At 37.3% G+C, this 17,179-nt stretch overlaps 1 protein-coding gene across 1 annotated transcript in view; it reads right to left on the bottom strand.

Annotated features, from left to right (window-relative positions):
* The window catches only part of LOC124555052 (lysophospholipid acyltransferase 5), a 179,151-nt gene that overhangs the window by 77,398 nt on the left and 84,574 nt on the right, over positions 1-17,179 (bottom strand). Inside the window, exon 6 of the mRNA XM_047128825.1 lies at positions 6,383-6,514. Within this exon, the coding sequence (XP_046984781.1) occupies positions 6,383-6,514 (132 nt within the window). The remainder of the gene's footprint in view (positions 1-6,382; positions 6,515-17,179) is intronic.

The following is a 17,179-nucleotide window of genomic DNA, read 5'->3' as shown; positions in this document are numbered from 1 at the left end:
AAATAAGGTTTTTGGTACCTATTGATCGCATTTCTTGGTGTTCCAGGGCAGTTTAATTGTTTTGCAAAGCCTCCTTTAGCTGTTTCAAATGGTTCAAATGGCGCTGAGCACTATGGGACTTAACTGCTGAGGTCATCAGTCCCCTAGAACTTAGAACTACTTAAACCTAACTAACCTAAGGACAACACATACATCCATGCCCGAGGTAGGATTTGAACCAGCGACCGTAGCGGTCGTGCGACTCCAGACTGTAGCGCCTAGAACCGCTCGGCCACTCCGGCCGGCTCTCTAGCTGTTTGCCTGTGGCTTGTGCTGTACTGAGCTGATCGTAATTTACTGTACAAGATATGGCATCAATCCAGGAATGGGGAGGGGGATTATCAGTGACTACATTTTTTGCTTCTCTTATCTGTCTTATGTGTGTAAACTGACTAATGAGCTCTAGTTGGTGAAATTGTCGGGGAGAGCAACATTCCTTGAGTTTCTTAAAAAGTGACCGTACTTGGTTTATGGTCCAGATAGACTACAAATGGTCTGGCTTCTACATATGAATGGAATTGCTGCACAGCTTCATGGATGGCCAGCAGCTCTCGGTTGTATGCTCTCCAATTGGTTTGTGCCTACATCAAGTTTCTGGGAGGAGAAATCTAAAGGTTTCCAACACTTCTCAACTTACTGATGGAGGGCTGTCCCAATAGCCTGCTGGCTAGCATCTACCACTACTGCTAACGGTGCATTACAGACTGGGTGAGACACGAGAACTGCTTTTTGTAAGTGGGTGTACTGCATCTGTGGTGTCCACAACAGGAGGTCTTGTCTTGTGGTGTTGTTACCTGTCACTGCTGTTGTCAGTGGTGCCTGTATCTCTGCTGCTCCCAGCAGGTGTCAGCAGTAGAAGTTAATGATCCCCAGGAATCTGCTGAAAATTCGTTGGGTGTCAAACACTGCATGGAGGTGTCTCTTGTGCAATGCTGCTGTCTTGGAAAACATCAAAATATCATCTAAATAGATGAAACAGAAATTATGTCACTGTAGCACTTCGTCTACAAAACACTGCATGGACTAGGCAGCCAATTTTAGACAAAGAGGCATGTGTAGATAATCAAGAAATCCAAAAGGGGTTATCACTGTGGTCTTGAGGATGTCCTCTTCTACCACAGGAATCTGGTTATAAGCCTCTTTAGAGTCAATCACACTAAAAATTGTGGTTCCAACTAATACAATCATGAAATCCCTAATGTTAGGGACAGGGTAGTGCATTTAAAGGATGGTAATCTCTTTAGGACCTACAGGTGCTGCCTTTCTTTTTACCAGAAGTAATGATGATCCCCTCAGGCTGTATGATGTGCATATGAAACCTCTTTGTAACATTTCCTCAAATTCCACAAAAAGTTACAATCTCTGTCGCTGTTGAGAGACTGGTTGGCCGGGTGTTGTCTTAATATGATGCAATGTGGTATGCACTACTTTACCTATGTGGGTGATAACTTTCTTTCTGGCCTCTCACATAACAGAATTACAGGGTGAGGTGATGGTGTTAGTAGTACTTTTGCCTTTATCACCTGTGACCACGTCACTACCCATCTTGATCTGTGCCACACACAGGTTTATTTTCAGTCATTGGTGGTGACTGAAACCCACTCCCAATATTGACTCAATGACATTTGCTAACATGAATCTCCATTTCAACCTTCGATTGAGACCCAAGTCAATTATTACTTCACATTCATCATATGTTGTAATGGGCAAGTTGTTGGCTACAGTAAGGTGGAGAGGCACACCCACTGACACAGTTCATTCTGTCTGTATGGTAGTGTAGTTGTATTTGAATCAATAAGGCAACTATGGTTGACTTGCCTATGCAACATATACAGTATGAACAAACATGCTTGATTCACTGTGTGCGTGGCCATTGTCGATTTGTCACTGATCACTGGGCCAATATTGAGCGCTGCCTCTTAGTTAATTTTGGTTATGTCATCAACTGTGCATCCACAACTTGATGGCTCCATTTGTGATTCGGCACTGCTGTGGAATAGAGTGGCCTACAGCAGACCACTGATAACATTTGGGATGTACACGGAGTTGTGCACCTTGTGGCCTGACCACCAAAATGCCTGTGGTACCAGCACGCTGGGTATTGTTGTTTACCCCGTGTTGCTTGGCCACCCGTTTGGTTCTGCTGGCGGAATGAGTGACTACTGTTGTGGCGTAACAAGACAGCTACGCCACACTGAAGTAGCCGAAAGGCACGCGTAATCTCACGTAGGCTAGATAGAGGTCTGAAACAGGATACGTAATGAATGGTAGCAAGAAAAGTACGTAGCTGCTTTAATACTTAACTTTTAATCCTTCATGTGAATACAGCATTCCTTGATGATACAAGTGAGACTCTATCTTAAAATGGTTAATGGCGCCTTGCTAGGTCGTAGCCATTGACTTAGCTGAAGGCTATTCTAACTGTCTCTCGGCAAATGAGAGAAAGGCTTCGTCAGTGTAGTCGCTAGCAAAGTCGTCGTACAACTGGGACGAGTGCTAGTCCGTATCTCGAGACCTGCCTTGTGGTGGCGCTCGGTCTGCGATCACACAGTGGCGACACGCGGGTCCGACATGTACTAAATGGACCGCGGCCGATTTAAGCTACCACCTAGCAAGTGTGGTGTCTGGCGGTGACACCACAACTACTTCAACACTTTGCCTGGTGTGAGTCTGCTTCTTGACTGCCAGTGCCAATAACTACTTCTGAAGTGTGTTCACCTGACACTGCATGCATTGGAGCTGTTTGATAATGTTCGTTTTCTGCTCATGTCATACAGCAGCAGTCTCACCTGAGCTGATTTCATTAATTGCTTGCATCACCACTGAGTTGTTTACCTGTTCCATCAAAGTATGAAGTTCGTCTGCTACTGACAATAAAGAATTAATATAACTTTTCTGAAATGTTGCCATGGCTGTCCTAACTGGTTATGACAGCTGCCTTACCCAAACACGACATAGTGTTGCATCCAACATTGCTTCTTTCTCGATGATGTTTCTTAGGTGGCACCAGAATTCTGACAGTGTTCTATCGCTGATAAGTTCAAACTGGAATACTTGCTGTGTGTGTTAGTCCATTGTTTTGCACATCTGGTTGACTAAGGTGTCCTTCAAGTAGAGGAAATTGATGTTGCGAGAGTGGGTTTAATATAATGTCCGAAACCACTGTCACTGCTTGGGCATCTAAGTTGTTAACTACCATAGTGATTTTTGTGTGAGCACTAGTAACATTGTTTTGTGTGAACGCAAAGTCTACCATTGCAAATATCACATTTGGTTTTTAGCATGCAAATTTTTTGTCATATTTGCAGTCTGTCTCACTGCTTGCTGGAACAACTTATGTCAACTTATATTGCAATCTAAGTTTGGTGATCACTAATCTGCTTTTTCAGGTCTTCCTGTGGTTATAAAAGCTGTTTTTCCATTTTAATCCATTTAAAGTTGAGATGTGAAGTCACTGTTTGACTTTGGACATAATGCGCATGTAACCTAATAAGCTGATTTTATTCTTATGATTATGAAACAAGAAACTGCCAGAAACTAAAAAGCAAAAAGAAAATATAACATCAGCAAAGTTAGGTCGGTAAAAGAATAACATATACCATTTTAATCATTATCCAAAGTTGATACTTATCACAGTTCCTTGCGAGAGACATCATTCTGAAGGACGAAACACCCTGTGGGATGATCTCTGATTGTGGACAAGTTTTCTGGTAATTGTACGTTGTGCCATCACCCACAGAATAGCTGCCTACTACCCACAGACAAATGACCTAACACTTTAATAAGACATGAGCAAATATGATCTCGATATACCTAGATGTCGAACAAAGAGACTAGGATACTACACTGCCTGTTGAGACAATTGTATACAACGCAGCAAAGCTAGACACTACAGGATTCACACTGTTCTTTCTGCTCCTTGTGAGGCCAAAATGACAATGGATACATTGTTCCCGTTACAACCAGAAGATACTCTGGATGACTACACGAAACACCCCATCACCAGGACTGAAGAAGCAAGACAGTTGGCTAGCATATGGACCCTGGGTGCCCAAGAGATGGAACAAGAACACTATAATGCCAAGCACTGGTCAGTGAGATACAGATCAGGAGACTTGATAAGCATTTTTACGCCTGTGCAGAAAATGGAACTATCAGAAATGTTACTGAAGTGCTACTTTGGGCCATTTCATGTACCTTGTCTCTTGTCAGATCTCACACACCACTTTGAGGATTATGATTCTTCATCAAGACGATAAAAGCACAGAGACGTGGGCAATGTACTCTGTATGTAACCCTATTACAGTACTGAGGTGCAGATCTATGATGGGAGCTTCTTGTTCAAGGAAACTAATGACCCGTTCGATGATCCCAGAGGTTCAATGGGAGGGGCTACCTTCAATGCTCATCTTAGAGCAGAGGATGTGACGAGTATCCTCCTGCAGTACAGAGGACCCTTGACAACATCTAGATCTAAGGCGCTGTTGTCGGCTCCAATGAGAAAGAACTCCTGAAATACAGTAGCAATGCCACAAAGTGTGCAACAAACCTTAAGGGGAGTAGTTAACATCACTGGTTGATGTGCTGTGGGTCGACAGTTCAAACTGCATCACCATAAAATATTTGCTGTTTAGTATTAATCATTTCTGTAAGGTTCTCAAAACTACTTCTGTTAGTAACAATGGAAAATCCAGGTTGGAATAACGAAAATAATATGAAAAGGATAGATTGCTGCTCACCATATAGTGGAAATGTTGAGTCACAGATAGGCACAACAATAAGACTTCTAAACAAACACACACACACACACACACGCACACACACACACACACACACACACACACACACACAAATGCAACTCTCAACTTTAACAGGTATGAACACTGCCTCTGGCTGCCAAGACAATGGTAACATGAGTAAGAGTTGCATTTGTGTGTGTGTGTGGGGGGGGGGGGGGGGGAGGGGTCTCATTCAGAAGAAGGCCTTTTGGCTGAATGTTTATTTGTTTAGCGGTCTTTTTGTTGTGGCTGCCTACGACTCAATATTTCCTTGTGTTTGTAATAAATGCACTTTCATTGCTAAGTGATCTACTTCACTTAAAACCTCACTTTCAATTTTGGAGCTGATTGTGGTTAGGACGTAACAACATGGCAGTGTCATTATATTGGTCGTCTTCAGCGTATACATACTGACCCATATGATGTTGATCACTCACTCACCCCCCCCCCCCCCCCCCCCCCCCCCCCCCCCCGCTCTCTCTCTCTCTCTGTGTGTGTGCCTGCCTGCCTGTCTTGTGTGCACACTGTGGCTGAGTGAAAAGATATGCCTCTATTACACCCTCCCCCTCTGCTTTTTGACATATTTGTTCACATTTAGTGACTTTTAATTGAAATAAAATGTCATATTTGCTGCCATATTCTCCAATCTCTGAGCCTCTTTGGTGTACGTGACAACGCTTTTGACAGGAGTCACTTCGAGTGCAGCCCCTCCCCCCCCCCCCCCCCCCCACTAAAAGTAGTTTGAGTAACATAATAAAAATTAAATCTTCAATTATGTAATCTACAGATGAGCAAATATCAATTAAATGAAACTGATTTTTTTCTCTAATAACATGGTCTTTTTGTAGATGTTACACAAAACAGTGTCTTCTATTAAGAAGAGTTGCAGAATGACAAAAAAATACACAGAGAAAATTATAGGACAATTTCATAGAGCTATAATTTTCCACTTTCTAGGGAAGTTCAAAATTTTAATTTTGATATATGATTGCATGTGTGATCAACATGAAACATGTACGTTATTGTTGTCCTTGGAAAGTATGGTACATTATCAACTGATTGCAGCTGGTGTGTCCTTGAATATGTCAAAAGGTGTAATACAGTTTTAAGACTGACAGGTATTTGGATAGCAAGATATCAGTATGCAGGTCCAGCCAATTGTTTCAGAAGGTCTGAGAGTTCCTAAATTGCCACTCTCCAGGTTAAGTGGATTGGTTTTGCATTGACAGTAAACAGTATCTCTTGCATATGGCCAACAAAATTTCAATATGGGACTTTTTGCCAAAATGTTTCATCAAGTAAAAAGTTTACACTACTTACAGTAACATTTTTACAATCGAGAAGCATATGGCCAAGTTCTGCTTGTTGTTTTTCTAACATACATGCAGATTTGAAATTTGCATTAATGATATTTAGGCAGGTTCAATTTTCCATTACGTCACAACTGGTCTGTTACAAACAACATCAACCTATTGCAACATCTGGTATATAAAATAAAGAATCATTTAAATTATGCCAACATGCATGTGTAGAATGAATGCTTAAAAAAGTAAACTGATACTTACAAGAAATGTCTGACTCATCAGATAGCTATCTGGCAGGTATGTAGAGCCAAGCTGATAGATTGCAAGATACAAAAATCCGAGAGCACATCTCTTACGCCCCGCAGCCCAGCAGCTTGATAAATCTCCGGTCTCCTATTAAAGAAAGGAAAACAATATGTCACTAATGAACAATCATGTTACTCCAATCTAAGTCAGAATGAACAATGATTTCTAAGAAGATTGTACAGAAAGTGTCAAAGAATGCAATACAAAATAGTGCATGAGAGAGAATGAAAAGTTTGAACTCTTCATAATTTGCTACAATTATGTGGCATGAGTAATGCATCACATGCTGAAGTACATGAATTGACTTTCTATTTTAACCATGCAACAACATTCCCAATTTTCAAAATAAAAACTATTAATTTCTACACACTTGTATCACATTTCACTAAAGAATAGTTTAGGGGTGTCATGCTCCATAATTACATTCTTTACTGCACTAGAATGCAAGCATTATTTAGAGATCAGATACCACAAAACTGAAAAAAATAATATACATTAGGTTTTGATTTCTTATCTATTTAAATTCATCACTAGTTAACTAATTCAAGGTGGAGAGATGGATCATAGTTAAAATGACAGATGGTGCTAGGCAAGAAATGATCCTTAAACATTTGAGTGGTTTAAAGGACACCACAGAAAAAACTAAATTTGCACATGTTTACAAGAATTGAAACCACATTATTCCCAATTATAATTCCTGCTGGGTATGCCACTTTACTCTGGAGCCAAAGAGAGATGGTAGCTATCCAGACTGTACATTTCATTTATATTAAATATTACTGAAGGAACTACACAGACTATCCACTTGGCATTTGACAAACAAAGGTGCTGGAAACTAATATAGTTGCCACCCTGGAAATACACTGAGTCTACAAATAATTAGTCATGACAGCAACATGCACAACAGTTATGCAACAAATAATACTGTTATGTAACCTCAAAAAACACTACCAAAATTGCTTTAATGAACAAAAGTTACAGTCGCACATTATAAATCTGATGCAGGATGGATGTAAAAGCATACTGAATTTAGCTACAATTTGAAGCCAAGCAACCGATTTTCTACAGTTATCGATATGTTTGCATACATGCACAGCGACAGAAAATACAAAATTCAAAGATAACACATGAATACAGTTTGTAGCCAAAGTGGGCACTACAAATGTAAATAGTTTGCACAAAGTAAATCATATAATATGCAAAACAATTAAAAATAAAATAAACATAGCCCATTTTCAGAAAACAATGATCACCTTCAAGCAATGACCCTGCATATTATACATCATTTGACCACATACACACATGGAGAGAGTGTCTTGGACAACAATGTTAACTTGTAATGCCCCTTCTAGCTACAATGCAGTCCTCCTCTCAATCACATGTCATCATAGTGGTGCATATACCACTCTGACAGACACGTTTCCACCTTAGTTCCCTTTGTTGCTAATACAAACAAAATGGCGGAAATGCTGGAAATATGAGTCACATGCAAGAAATGTGTGAATCGTGGTTGTCCTATTGGAAGAAAACATCTCTCTGACACTGTGATATCAGCAACACAATGAGGTAGATGGTGTTCTGATACACCCTAAAATGTACAGAAATGACGGGCCACTGCCTCATGTATTTCAGTAGCTGCCTCTCTTCTGGTCAGTACCATGCTACCATCACAAATTACTGTCTGTCATGTCAAGATAGAGAATGCTCTCATCACTAAACATTCCACCAACTGTCTCTCTTACAACATCAAAGATACACTGTAAAATGATTAAATGTTAGAGAGGGCTTATGAGGGACCACATTCATTTGTAGCCCGACTTCCTGGAAATTCCCAATGACTATAGGTGGCACTCTGTAAGAGACATTTCACCACTTTATGCTGCAGTTACTGTATAAACAGCAACAGCTGTTTATCCAATGCAGTTACCCACGTGTGAATCTGCATGGCACTATCAGCCAGAATCACAATCACAATAAAACTTTGCAGATACTCAGTTAAATGCACAAATTTTGATTTTGGGTGCCATCCGGAAATGTCTATAGTGTTCCCTAACAAAGTATAAGACTCAAAACAACAAAAACACTTCAACAAATGAAATACAGTTTTTATTGGTTCTGTGCTTTCATGCTCAGTATGCAGTTCCTACTATGTCAATAGCATGCCTATCTGAAACATTATCTTTACTGCTCCAACCAAACATTGTATTTCTACATCATGCTGGCTCTAGGTGCTCATTTTTCATTTTCCACTAGCGTAACAATAAGCAACTGAATTATCACAAATAAACACAGTAGATTTAAAATTGAGTGCCTGACATTATTGATGGTCTTAACATGTTTACTGGTATTTGGGCATGCACAGGATCACAAGTTTAGGTAATTTACGTCTTCTTTGATAGTAACTACAGTTTTTCCTTTGTTACAGAATGATTATAAAATACCAAACCTCAACTGCTGTTAAATTAGTGTTGCTATCTACTTACAATGAAGCTCTTATTAGATAAAACACTGTGGTCCTAATCATACGAAAAGGCAGTCACTTGCTGCCACAGTCAGACAACTGATATCTGATTTGTCCCCAGCATTTGAATATATTCCTGGGCCATCTTAATACGGTTGCTTGCACTACAGTATTACAATTCAAACTTACTGAACATAGATTCACTTGGCATATTCACTGTTCAACTTCCATTTTAATGGAAGGAAACTGTAAAGTGCAAGCTGATATTCTGCAGTAACTATCAGTATTTAAAATGGGAGAGTTCATGTATTATAGTTAGTTCTGTATTTGCACAATTCACAAAAATGAAAGAACTATGACACCTAACTAATTAAGGAAGCTTCTACAAAAGATAGTAGTTACTTTAAGAAAGTAGTTTTAACAGGAAACATACAGTCACAATGAGTCCTACCACAATGAAACCTATGCACTGCTCCATAATCTGAATGGATATATGTTATTTACAGTCAAGGAATGAATAGTGATATCCAGAAGACATAAGATACCTCACAGCATTACAGTGGCTTACTTTTATAATATTAAGCATAAGTGACACAAAATACTTTGGTTGAAAATATACAGTAATGTATATTGTGACACTTCATATAAAATGACAGCACTCAAGAGATGGCCAGAAGCTGGCTATGAGAGGAGCTTAATATGTTATCTGGCTAGCTGCAATACAGTCCTTTACAAGGGATTTAAATAAGTTCCAACATTCAACCTAACAGGAACCGACAGTAAGCAATAAACCTCTGTCTTGTATCTTGATCTTCCAAGGTAACTAATTAAGCAATCGTCATCTTGACTTGTATGGACAGATATTTTTATATGTGTATATTTGTAAATATTAAAATAATAGAGGAATTAAACAACAAGTTCCTGTATCTTTACAATTTCATTATTTAAATTTAAGTGTGCTGCTTTTTCCGTTAGGAAAAATGAGAATGAAAGAATCACCATTTATGAATTCATTGTCAAAATTCTCCATAAAAAGGTGCCAAATAGAAATGTTGACAATAATGCGTAATACTACACTTTTTGACTGAACTTGCAGAATCTTCAAATTATGGAAGTTATATGGGGACTGACAGGATATAACAAGGACATAATAAGGAAAATTTGGAATATTTTAAGATTCTGTACCAATGTTACAATGCATGTAATATGACATGATAGACAAGGAAAAATTAGGTATCAACATAACTACAGAAAGCATACCACAAACCAGAACTAGATAAAGTCTTTAAATACAGAAATCATTTAAGAAAACAACACATCACAGAACAATGCCTGATATACAGGGTGGTCATAATTAAAGTTAAACTTTCAAAACGCTGTAGAAATAACACCACTGGTCAGAATGAATTGCAACGGAATATTATTGGAGAAGGGGTAAAAGTATGGCAGAAGAAAAAAAAATTGTGTGAAAATTGATCAACAGATGTGCTGTATGTGTCATAATACATAAATGAAAACACCTGTCATGTGCATGATCCATAGAAGTTGGTATAAACACGCCAGGTACATGTCTTTTCCTCTTTTCGCGTCTGCGACGTTCGCCATGACTCTGTCAATGCAGGATCACACTCTGGTTGTAAAGATGTATTACAAGAATGATGACAGTGCACACGTCACTCAGAAATTCGAAAAGATGGGTTCTTTTGGTGTGCAATCTGATAGACGGAGGAAACGAATTGATTCAACATTGGTGGAAGCAGTGGCCACAGCAATGCAGGAGGAAATGAGTAGTGGTGTGCAAACGTGTATGATAAATACAGTGACACTAGGGAAGTTTCAAGTAAGCAAATTCTGAAGAAATGTAATATATGCTCTACTGTCAATAAATGACACGTTGAGACTGCTCTAAAATTACAGCAATTATTAGTGTTTTTAAAAGCACATCAAGCAATATATTTGTTGTTTTGAGTTCTGGTACAAGAACTTTATATTCTCCTTTGGTGTAAGGCACTACTGCACGCTACAATTTGAATTACTATGCCACGAAAACAATTTATGAACATATATAGGGTACGAGATAAAGAATGGTAAAAATTTTGAATAAGCACTTTTTGGCAAGGATAAGAGAATAAGCTCAGCTCAAAACCCTCATATTTAAAGGTAATAGGCCTCTGGTACTGTGAGACACAGCACTAAGATGCATGGAAGAGAGAGGGTTGGGTTGTTTTCGGGAAGGAGACCAGACAGCGAGGTCATCGGTCTCATCGGATTAGGGAAGGAAGTCGGCTGTGCCCTTTCAAAGGAACCATCCCGGCATTTGCCTGGAGCGATTTAGGGAAATCACGGAAAACCTAAATCAGGATGGCCGGACGCAGGATTGAACCGTCGTCCTCCTGAATGAGAGTCCAGTGTCATGGAAGAGAGAGAGAGAGAGAGAGAGAGAGAGAGAGAGAGAGAGAGAGAGAGAGAGTTTTAGGTCAAGGTAGTGAGGTTTATTCAGAGAAATGATGTCAATGTGTACATCTTAGTCAATACTGTTATGTCAGCCTGAGAGAAAATAAGCCAGATTGTACACAATCAGTGAAAAGACAGCCAGTGTGATCAACAGACACTGTATGTGTAATCTGTGTCACAGTCATATTATACATCAGATGTCAAACAGTTATTTTATTCTTGTGAGAGTATTCAAAGTGGCTGACTATATTACACCAACAGAAAGAGAAACTAAATAAGTGAATCACATGTCAAACTGGATTTATGATGTTTTCTGATGCATGTGAAAAGCTAGTAACAGAAGGTTCTTAATGCAGTGCTATTTTGTATCTTCCATTGAAAGAGATGGAATTCATTTCAAACAGATGCTTTGATAACATACAAGTGAATGAAGTATAGAAATAGGACATTTCTAACATATTAAGAGCTGACAAACTGCCTGTTGGCTTCTGTCTCGGGTTCTTCAGCCAATGTATGTTTAATGATTTTTCTGATGTTTCGCCAGCATGAGTGGCTGGCATTGTCATAGCTGCACCCTCCACTGCTGGTGGTGAAGCATTAACAATGCCAACCATTCATGCTGGTGAAACATCAGAAAAATCACCAAACAAACATCGAATGAAGAACCTGAAACAGTCAACAAATGGCCACAAAAGCCTTAACAATTTTGTATATTAAGAGCTATGTTCAGAATATGAAAGATCAATTATATACAATGTTATATTCTTCTTGTTCTGAGAAAGAGCTGTTGATATTTGGAACATTATTTATTTGGCACTCTGTAAATGTACAATAAACTTTCCTGCTGAATTTGTAAGTCCTCCATAACTGACTAATAATGAAATTCACAGGCCAGGGAAAGGCAATGTATACTAGCTACTATAGAATCATGCCCAGGAAAGCAGCACAGCAATCAAAACACTCTTCAAGTTGACAAGTTCTTCACTTTTAATGCATTAAAAAAAGTGCATTTGCAAACCACTACTGTGGATAGTAAGTAGGAGTGTATCACGAAGTCATAAGACAACTGTAACTTCTCTATATCTAAATATATCGTATGACACAAGAAGGGAATATACTATGCGACCACTGAATAACTTGAGTGCCTCATATCCCTTAATACTATTTGCCATGAGTGAGATTTCGACTGATATGCAAATTAGTCTGTGCCATTTCCATAGCTTAATGAACAGTTTGATAACACAAAGTTCTGTGTCATCATAAAACACCATTATCACAAAACAAAGATATGAAAACTGTACCAAAATTGGTAAATTACAATGATTAATATATGATTACAATGCTGTGAGAATCCCCTCAAAACCAGAAGATAAATGTAGATACTAAATAGAACAAAACGTTCATAGAGTTCACATTCCGAATTAGTCAAACATTTTAAAGAAACTCATAAGCATTTCAGTGGCACTCACGAAGGATTCAGATTTCTTTTTGTTATTAGGAAAACTGTATAATAATACTTCAATTTAAAAAATCCTAGTATTAAACGATAATATGTACTATCAACTTTGTATGAATAATGTGATGCGATTATTTTCATACAGATGTACATCAGTTCCCTTTTTAATTTTAGATTATTCAACTACATACAAAACTAACACATTTTACAGATAACAGCGGCAGCACCTCACCCCAGTTTTGCTTAACAATCTCAGTGAATGTAGTATGTGCAAGAACATGCAGAAGAATCACCACTAACATGACACATTATGATTTACCATTCACTCCTCATCAGAATTTTGGATTCAGGAGAATCTTCTGCATGAGACACACTATTTAAAACCAGAGTACATCAAGCACCAGCAGCCAGAGGAAAAAATGAATTTTCTCATGACTCATGATATGGACATCATCACAGTGGCCAAATCGCTGTGTACTAGGTATCAATCATGATGGAGTTTCTCTCTCATAGATACTGGATGCTGTTGGATGATTGTACAATCTCAGTAATTTTACACATGTATCTGCAGAGAAATATGTGGAAGTTGGAGTGTTACTACTACATGATCTAACTAAGGTATCTGCAAATGATTCACATGCACACCAATCCCATAATACTTGAAACTAAAAAAAACAGTGGCTTTCTTCACAGTTAATTGGTAACACACTTACAGTCAGAGTTAGTTATTAAAACATGTATTGCTTTATATATGAAGTGGCATAACTGTAATGATTATTCTTGTTTACATCACAAGTGTTTATGCTTTATTGGGCATTTAGTACATAAAAATATCTATTATTTCAGTTCTTCTACTGTAATGTGAATTGTTACTCCCCATTGTCCACAGAACTGCATAGCTTATAAATGAGAAGTTACTTGTGTTGTGTGATTGAACTGCTGTAATTTGAACATGTACAAAGTACTCTCAATGACGGTTATTTGGTAACATGTAAATTTACATCTGTTGCCTTCACTGTATATAAACTAATCTAAGCAGTACACACTTGACTGAAGTTTGTGTTGTTAAATTTCAAAAGGTCATGTAAGACACATTTATGTCAGTTGACGAATTCATAATTGGTGGTTCTTAAACTACTATCACAAAGGTGTTGGCTAACAAAAAACTGCATTTCATGCAAGGAAAGACATATTATTTTCTACTGAGAACAATTCACAAAATGTACTGATCAGCTCACAGCAGAATTTGTGTGGGAATGTAACTAAAATAATTTTTATGTAAATTTTTTCAAAAATATTGGGGTCACTGTAGAGGCTGCATGCACACGAAAATGTATGAAAGATAAGTGAAGGAATCAGTCACGGTAAGCATCAATGAACAATACAGACAATATGAAGATGACACTAATTCATTTCACAACATAAATAAAACCAACAAAAGCACAAATGAGTGACAACAGATACTTGAACAATGTACAGCATAAATAACAGAAATGAAATGCACAGAAAATTGTGCAAAGCCATCATACAGCAAGTACTATCACTTAGAAAAATTGTCACTGCTTTTTACTGTATGTTGCAATCAATGAAACATTAGGGTAAATAGTTTCTACAGACCTGAAAGTAACTATAATTTCTGAATAGCAAGTGAGAAAGTGTTCTGATAGAAACTGACATACAAGCATTCAAATTACAAAAATATAGTGAATATAATAGTGATTATGTAGATAATTCATAAATTGATACTAAATTGTTTTTGTTATTGTTACTAGTGACCACAATACTCAAAACATTCAGCAGCTCACTGTTCAAGCCTTTGGTGGTGCTATTTATTACGATTGCCATGTTATTATCATTACTTTAAAAAAAGGAAAATACAAATAAAAATAAAAAAACACAAAAAACCAGTAAAAGACAGCCTAAAAAGATATTTGGTCATTGTTATGAACTGTTACCAACAATCGTACATATCTAACATGAGAAAATAAGAAACAAATGTTAAACATTAGTAAACAACAATAGAAAAGGGAAAGTACTAAACTGGGTCAACTGCAACAAATACTGAACTAGGTGAATGGACATAAAAATTAGGTTTCGACAATAACACACGTCATGATAAAAAGGGGGGGGGGGAATCAAAAATTTTATCATAACCTTTCATCCTGCTTCCCCTTGACTTCATGGAAAGTCATTGAGACCCTTTCCATTTTTTATTAGCTGTTACATTTCCACAAATATGTCTTTGCATTTCAAAGTTTTTAATCAATCCCTTCACTACCTGTTATCTGGTTCAATTCTGTATGTATGTATGTACAGATCAAATTGATAACTGTACAATATTACATTACATTTTTACATAAATTTAAGAAAGCAGCTCCAAAATGGTAGATAACTGTACAAGCTACACTATTTCACAATTTTACTCAAAAGCAACATCTGAAAGAGCAGTAATTCCTTAGCATTTCAAAATAAATTCTTTTTTTAAACAGTTTGGCATTAGGTCTTGTGTGAAACAAGAGTGTTGAGACAAACTGAAATCATAAATGATTTTATCATCATAGGCCACATTTTAATGTTTACTCCAAATTTTCATATTTTTTGGTCTCCATTTGGTTTATCAATTTTTAAAAAAATAGTTAGCATAATTACAAATTTCTGGTTTTTTTTTTTTTTTTTTTTTTTTAAGTTGCCTTGCAGTCTACCTTATTATATCCATCTGGAATTCTGTATAAACAGTTTTACGATTTTGAGAATAAGCAAAGGCCTCTGCTTCCGATTATCAGGAAATCCATTTTAAAGTCTTAGACTGGCACAAATTTTCAACTGTCACTGCATATTCATCATACTGCAGGTTCAGCATATCTGAATGATTTGAACTGATATCATTTCATGTCAGTGTCAGTAATATTGACACAAGAGATGGAACATGTCCAAAATGTCACATTGTATAATTTTTCCATAAATCTAATTTTCTTATAAGTGTCTCTATAGTGTTATTTTAAAGAAAATTTGCTTCATTTCTGTGCAATGAACTATCCCATTGAAACATTACATTATGAATATTACAGTTCAGTTTAACTTGAGCTGAGACCCATGTAGTGCTTAGGTCTGCCTCGGATAAAGTGTTGTGCAGAGCATGAATTTCGAATAAAAATTTGCTATAAGCACATTTGGGACTCTAAATTTTCATCGATGTATCAGCTATGAAGCTTTTGTATATCACAAATACAGATCAGGACATGGACTGATTTTAATTTAATATTACATCTCAAGGCTTGAAAATTGTTATTGTTATCACGTACCTGGCAACTATAAACCTTCAATAGCACTATAGAACAACTGTTTATCGTAGTTCTGATTTAGGCTGAGAAAATCTGAACTTTATGATTGACCGTTCATTACTTTATTGTGCTGTTGTTAAGCTCTTAAATGTTGAAATTGTTTTGCGATACGTCGATACATGATATTTTCTGATCAACTAATTCAAATATTAAGATCTGTGTGTCAAGGGCTTTTTTCTTCATGATTATATGATTCAAAGGAGGCGGTATGAAATATTTTTTTTTCTTTGAAGTGAGTGAAGTCTGAATTTATAAAGTTAGAACCACAAGGAAATTTCCAAATGGTTCTTTTACTAGAAGTAGTTTGGGAAGGTCTTCCGTACTCTTCACCAGATTTGCCAGCAAAGACAGGGAAAAGAAAGATAAAGGACTAACTGAAACCTTTGATATCATTTTGTCAACTCTCAACAAATCTGTCACCCTTCCACCAAATGTAGACATTGGGTTACATCACAGACCAGTCTGTCATCAAAACCTACACAAAAAACCACACAAAACAATTATTCTAAGTGTTCTATTCTCCTTCTATATGTGCACATATTACATCACATGCCACATCATTATGTCACAGAACAAAACTGACATCTGGTATTAGTAGGTTTAAGGTAATCATATTGCTGCAACTGCTTTTATGAACCCTTGAAGAAGAATTCTAAATATGAATTTCACAAATGCCTCAGTCTTTTCCAGTGCTCCTGAAAGACCCCTACCCCTCAACTTAGGGGTGGGGTGAGAAGCATGCTGTACTTTGTTAGAGAGCCTCTGCCTAAAAACAGTAGTCTTAGCCTCTGCCTAAAAACAGTAAAGTCAATGTATATTCAAATTTATCTTATTCAAGAATTTCCCTCAAACATACAATCACTTCCAGGACAACAAATTATACCAAATGAAACAATTTTGTTAATGGAAATCCTTTTACGAGCTTGAATTTCTCCAATTTTACAGTCATGGACTTTTCCTAAGATATCTATAGGAGGCAGTAATACGTTGTTTGACTCAAGATGCACACTTTCGGGATTTTACCTGTAATCTTGTTCTGT

This window comes from Schistocerca americana, chromosome X, assembly GCF_021461395.2.
Source record: "Schistocerca americana isolate TAMUIC-IGC-003095 chromosome X, iqSchAmer2.1, whole genome shotgun sequence".
Taxonomy (NCBI): domain Eukaryota; kingdom Metazoa; phylum Arthropoda; class Insecta; order Orthoptera; family Acrididae; genus Schistocerca; species Schistocerca americana.
This window is presented reverse-complemented; position numbering and strand designations above follow the sequence as displayed.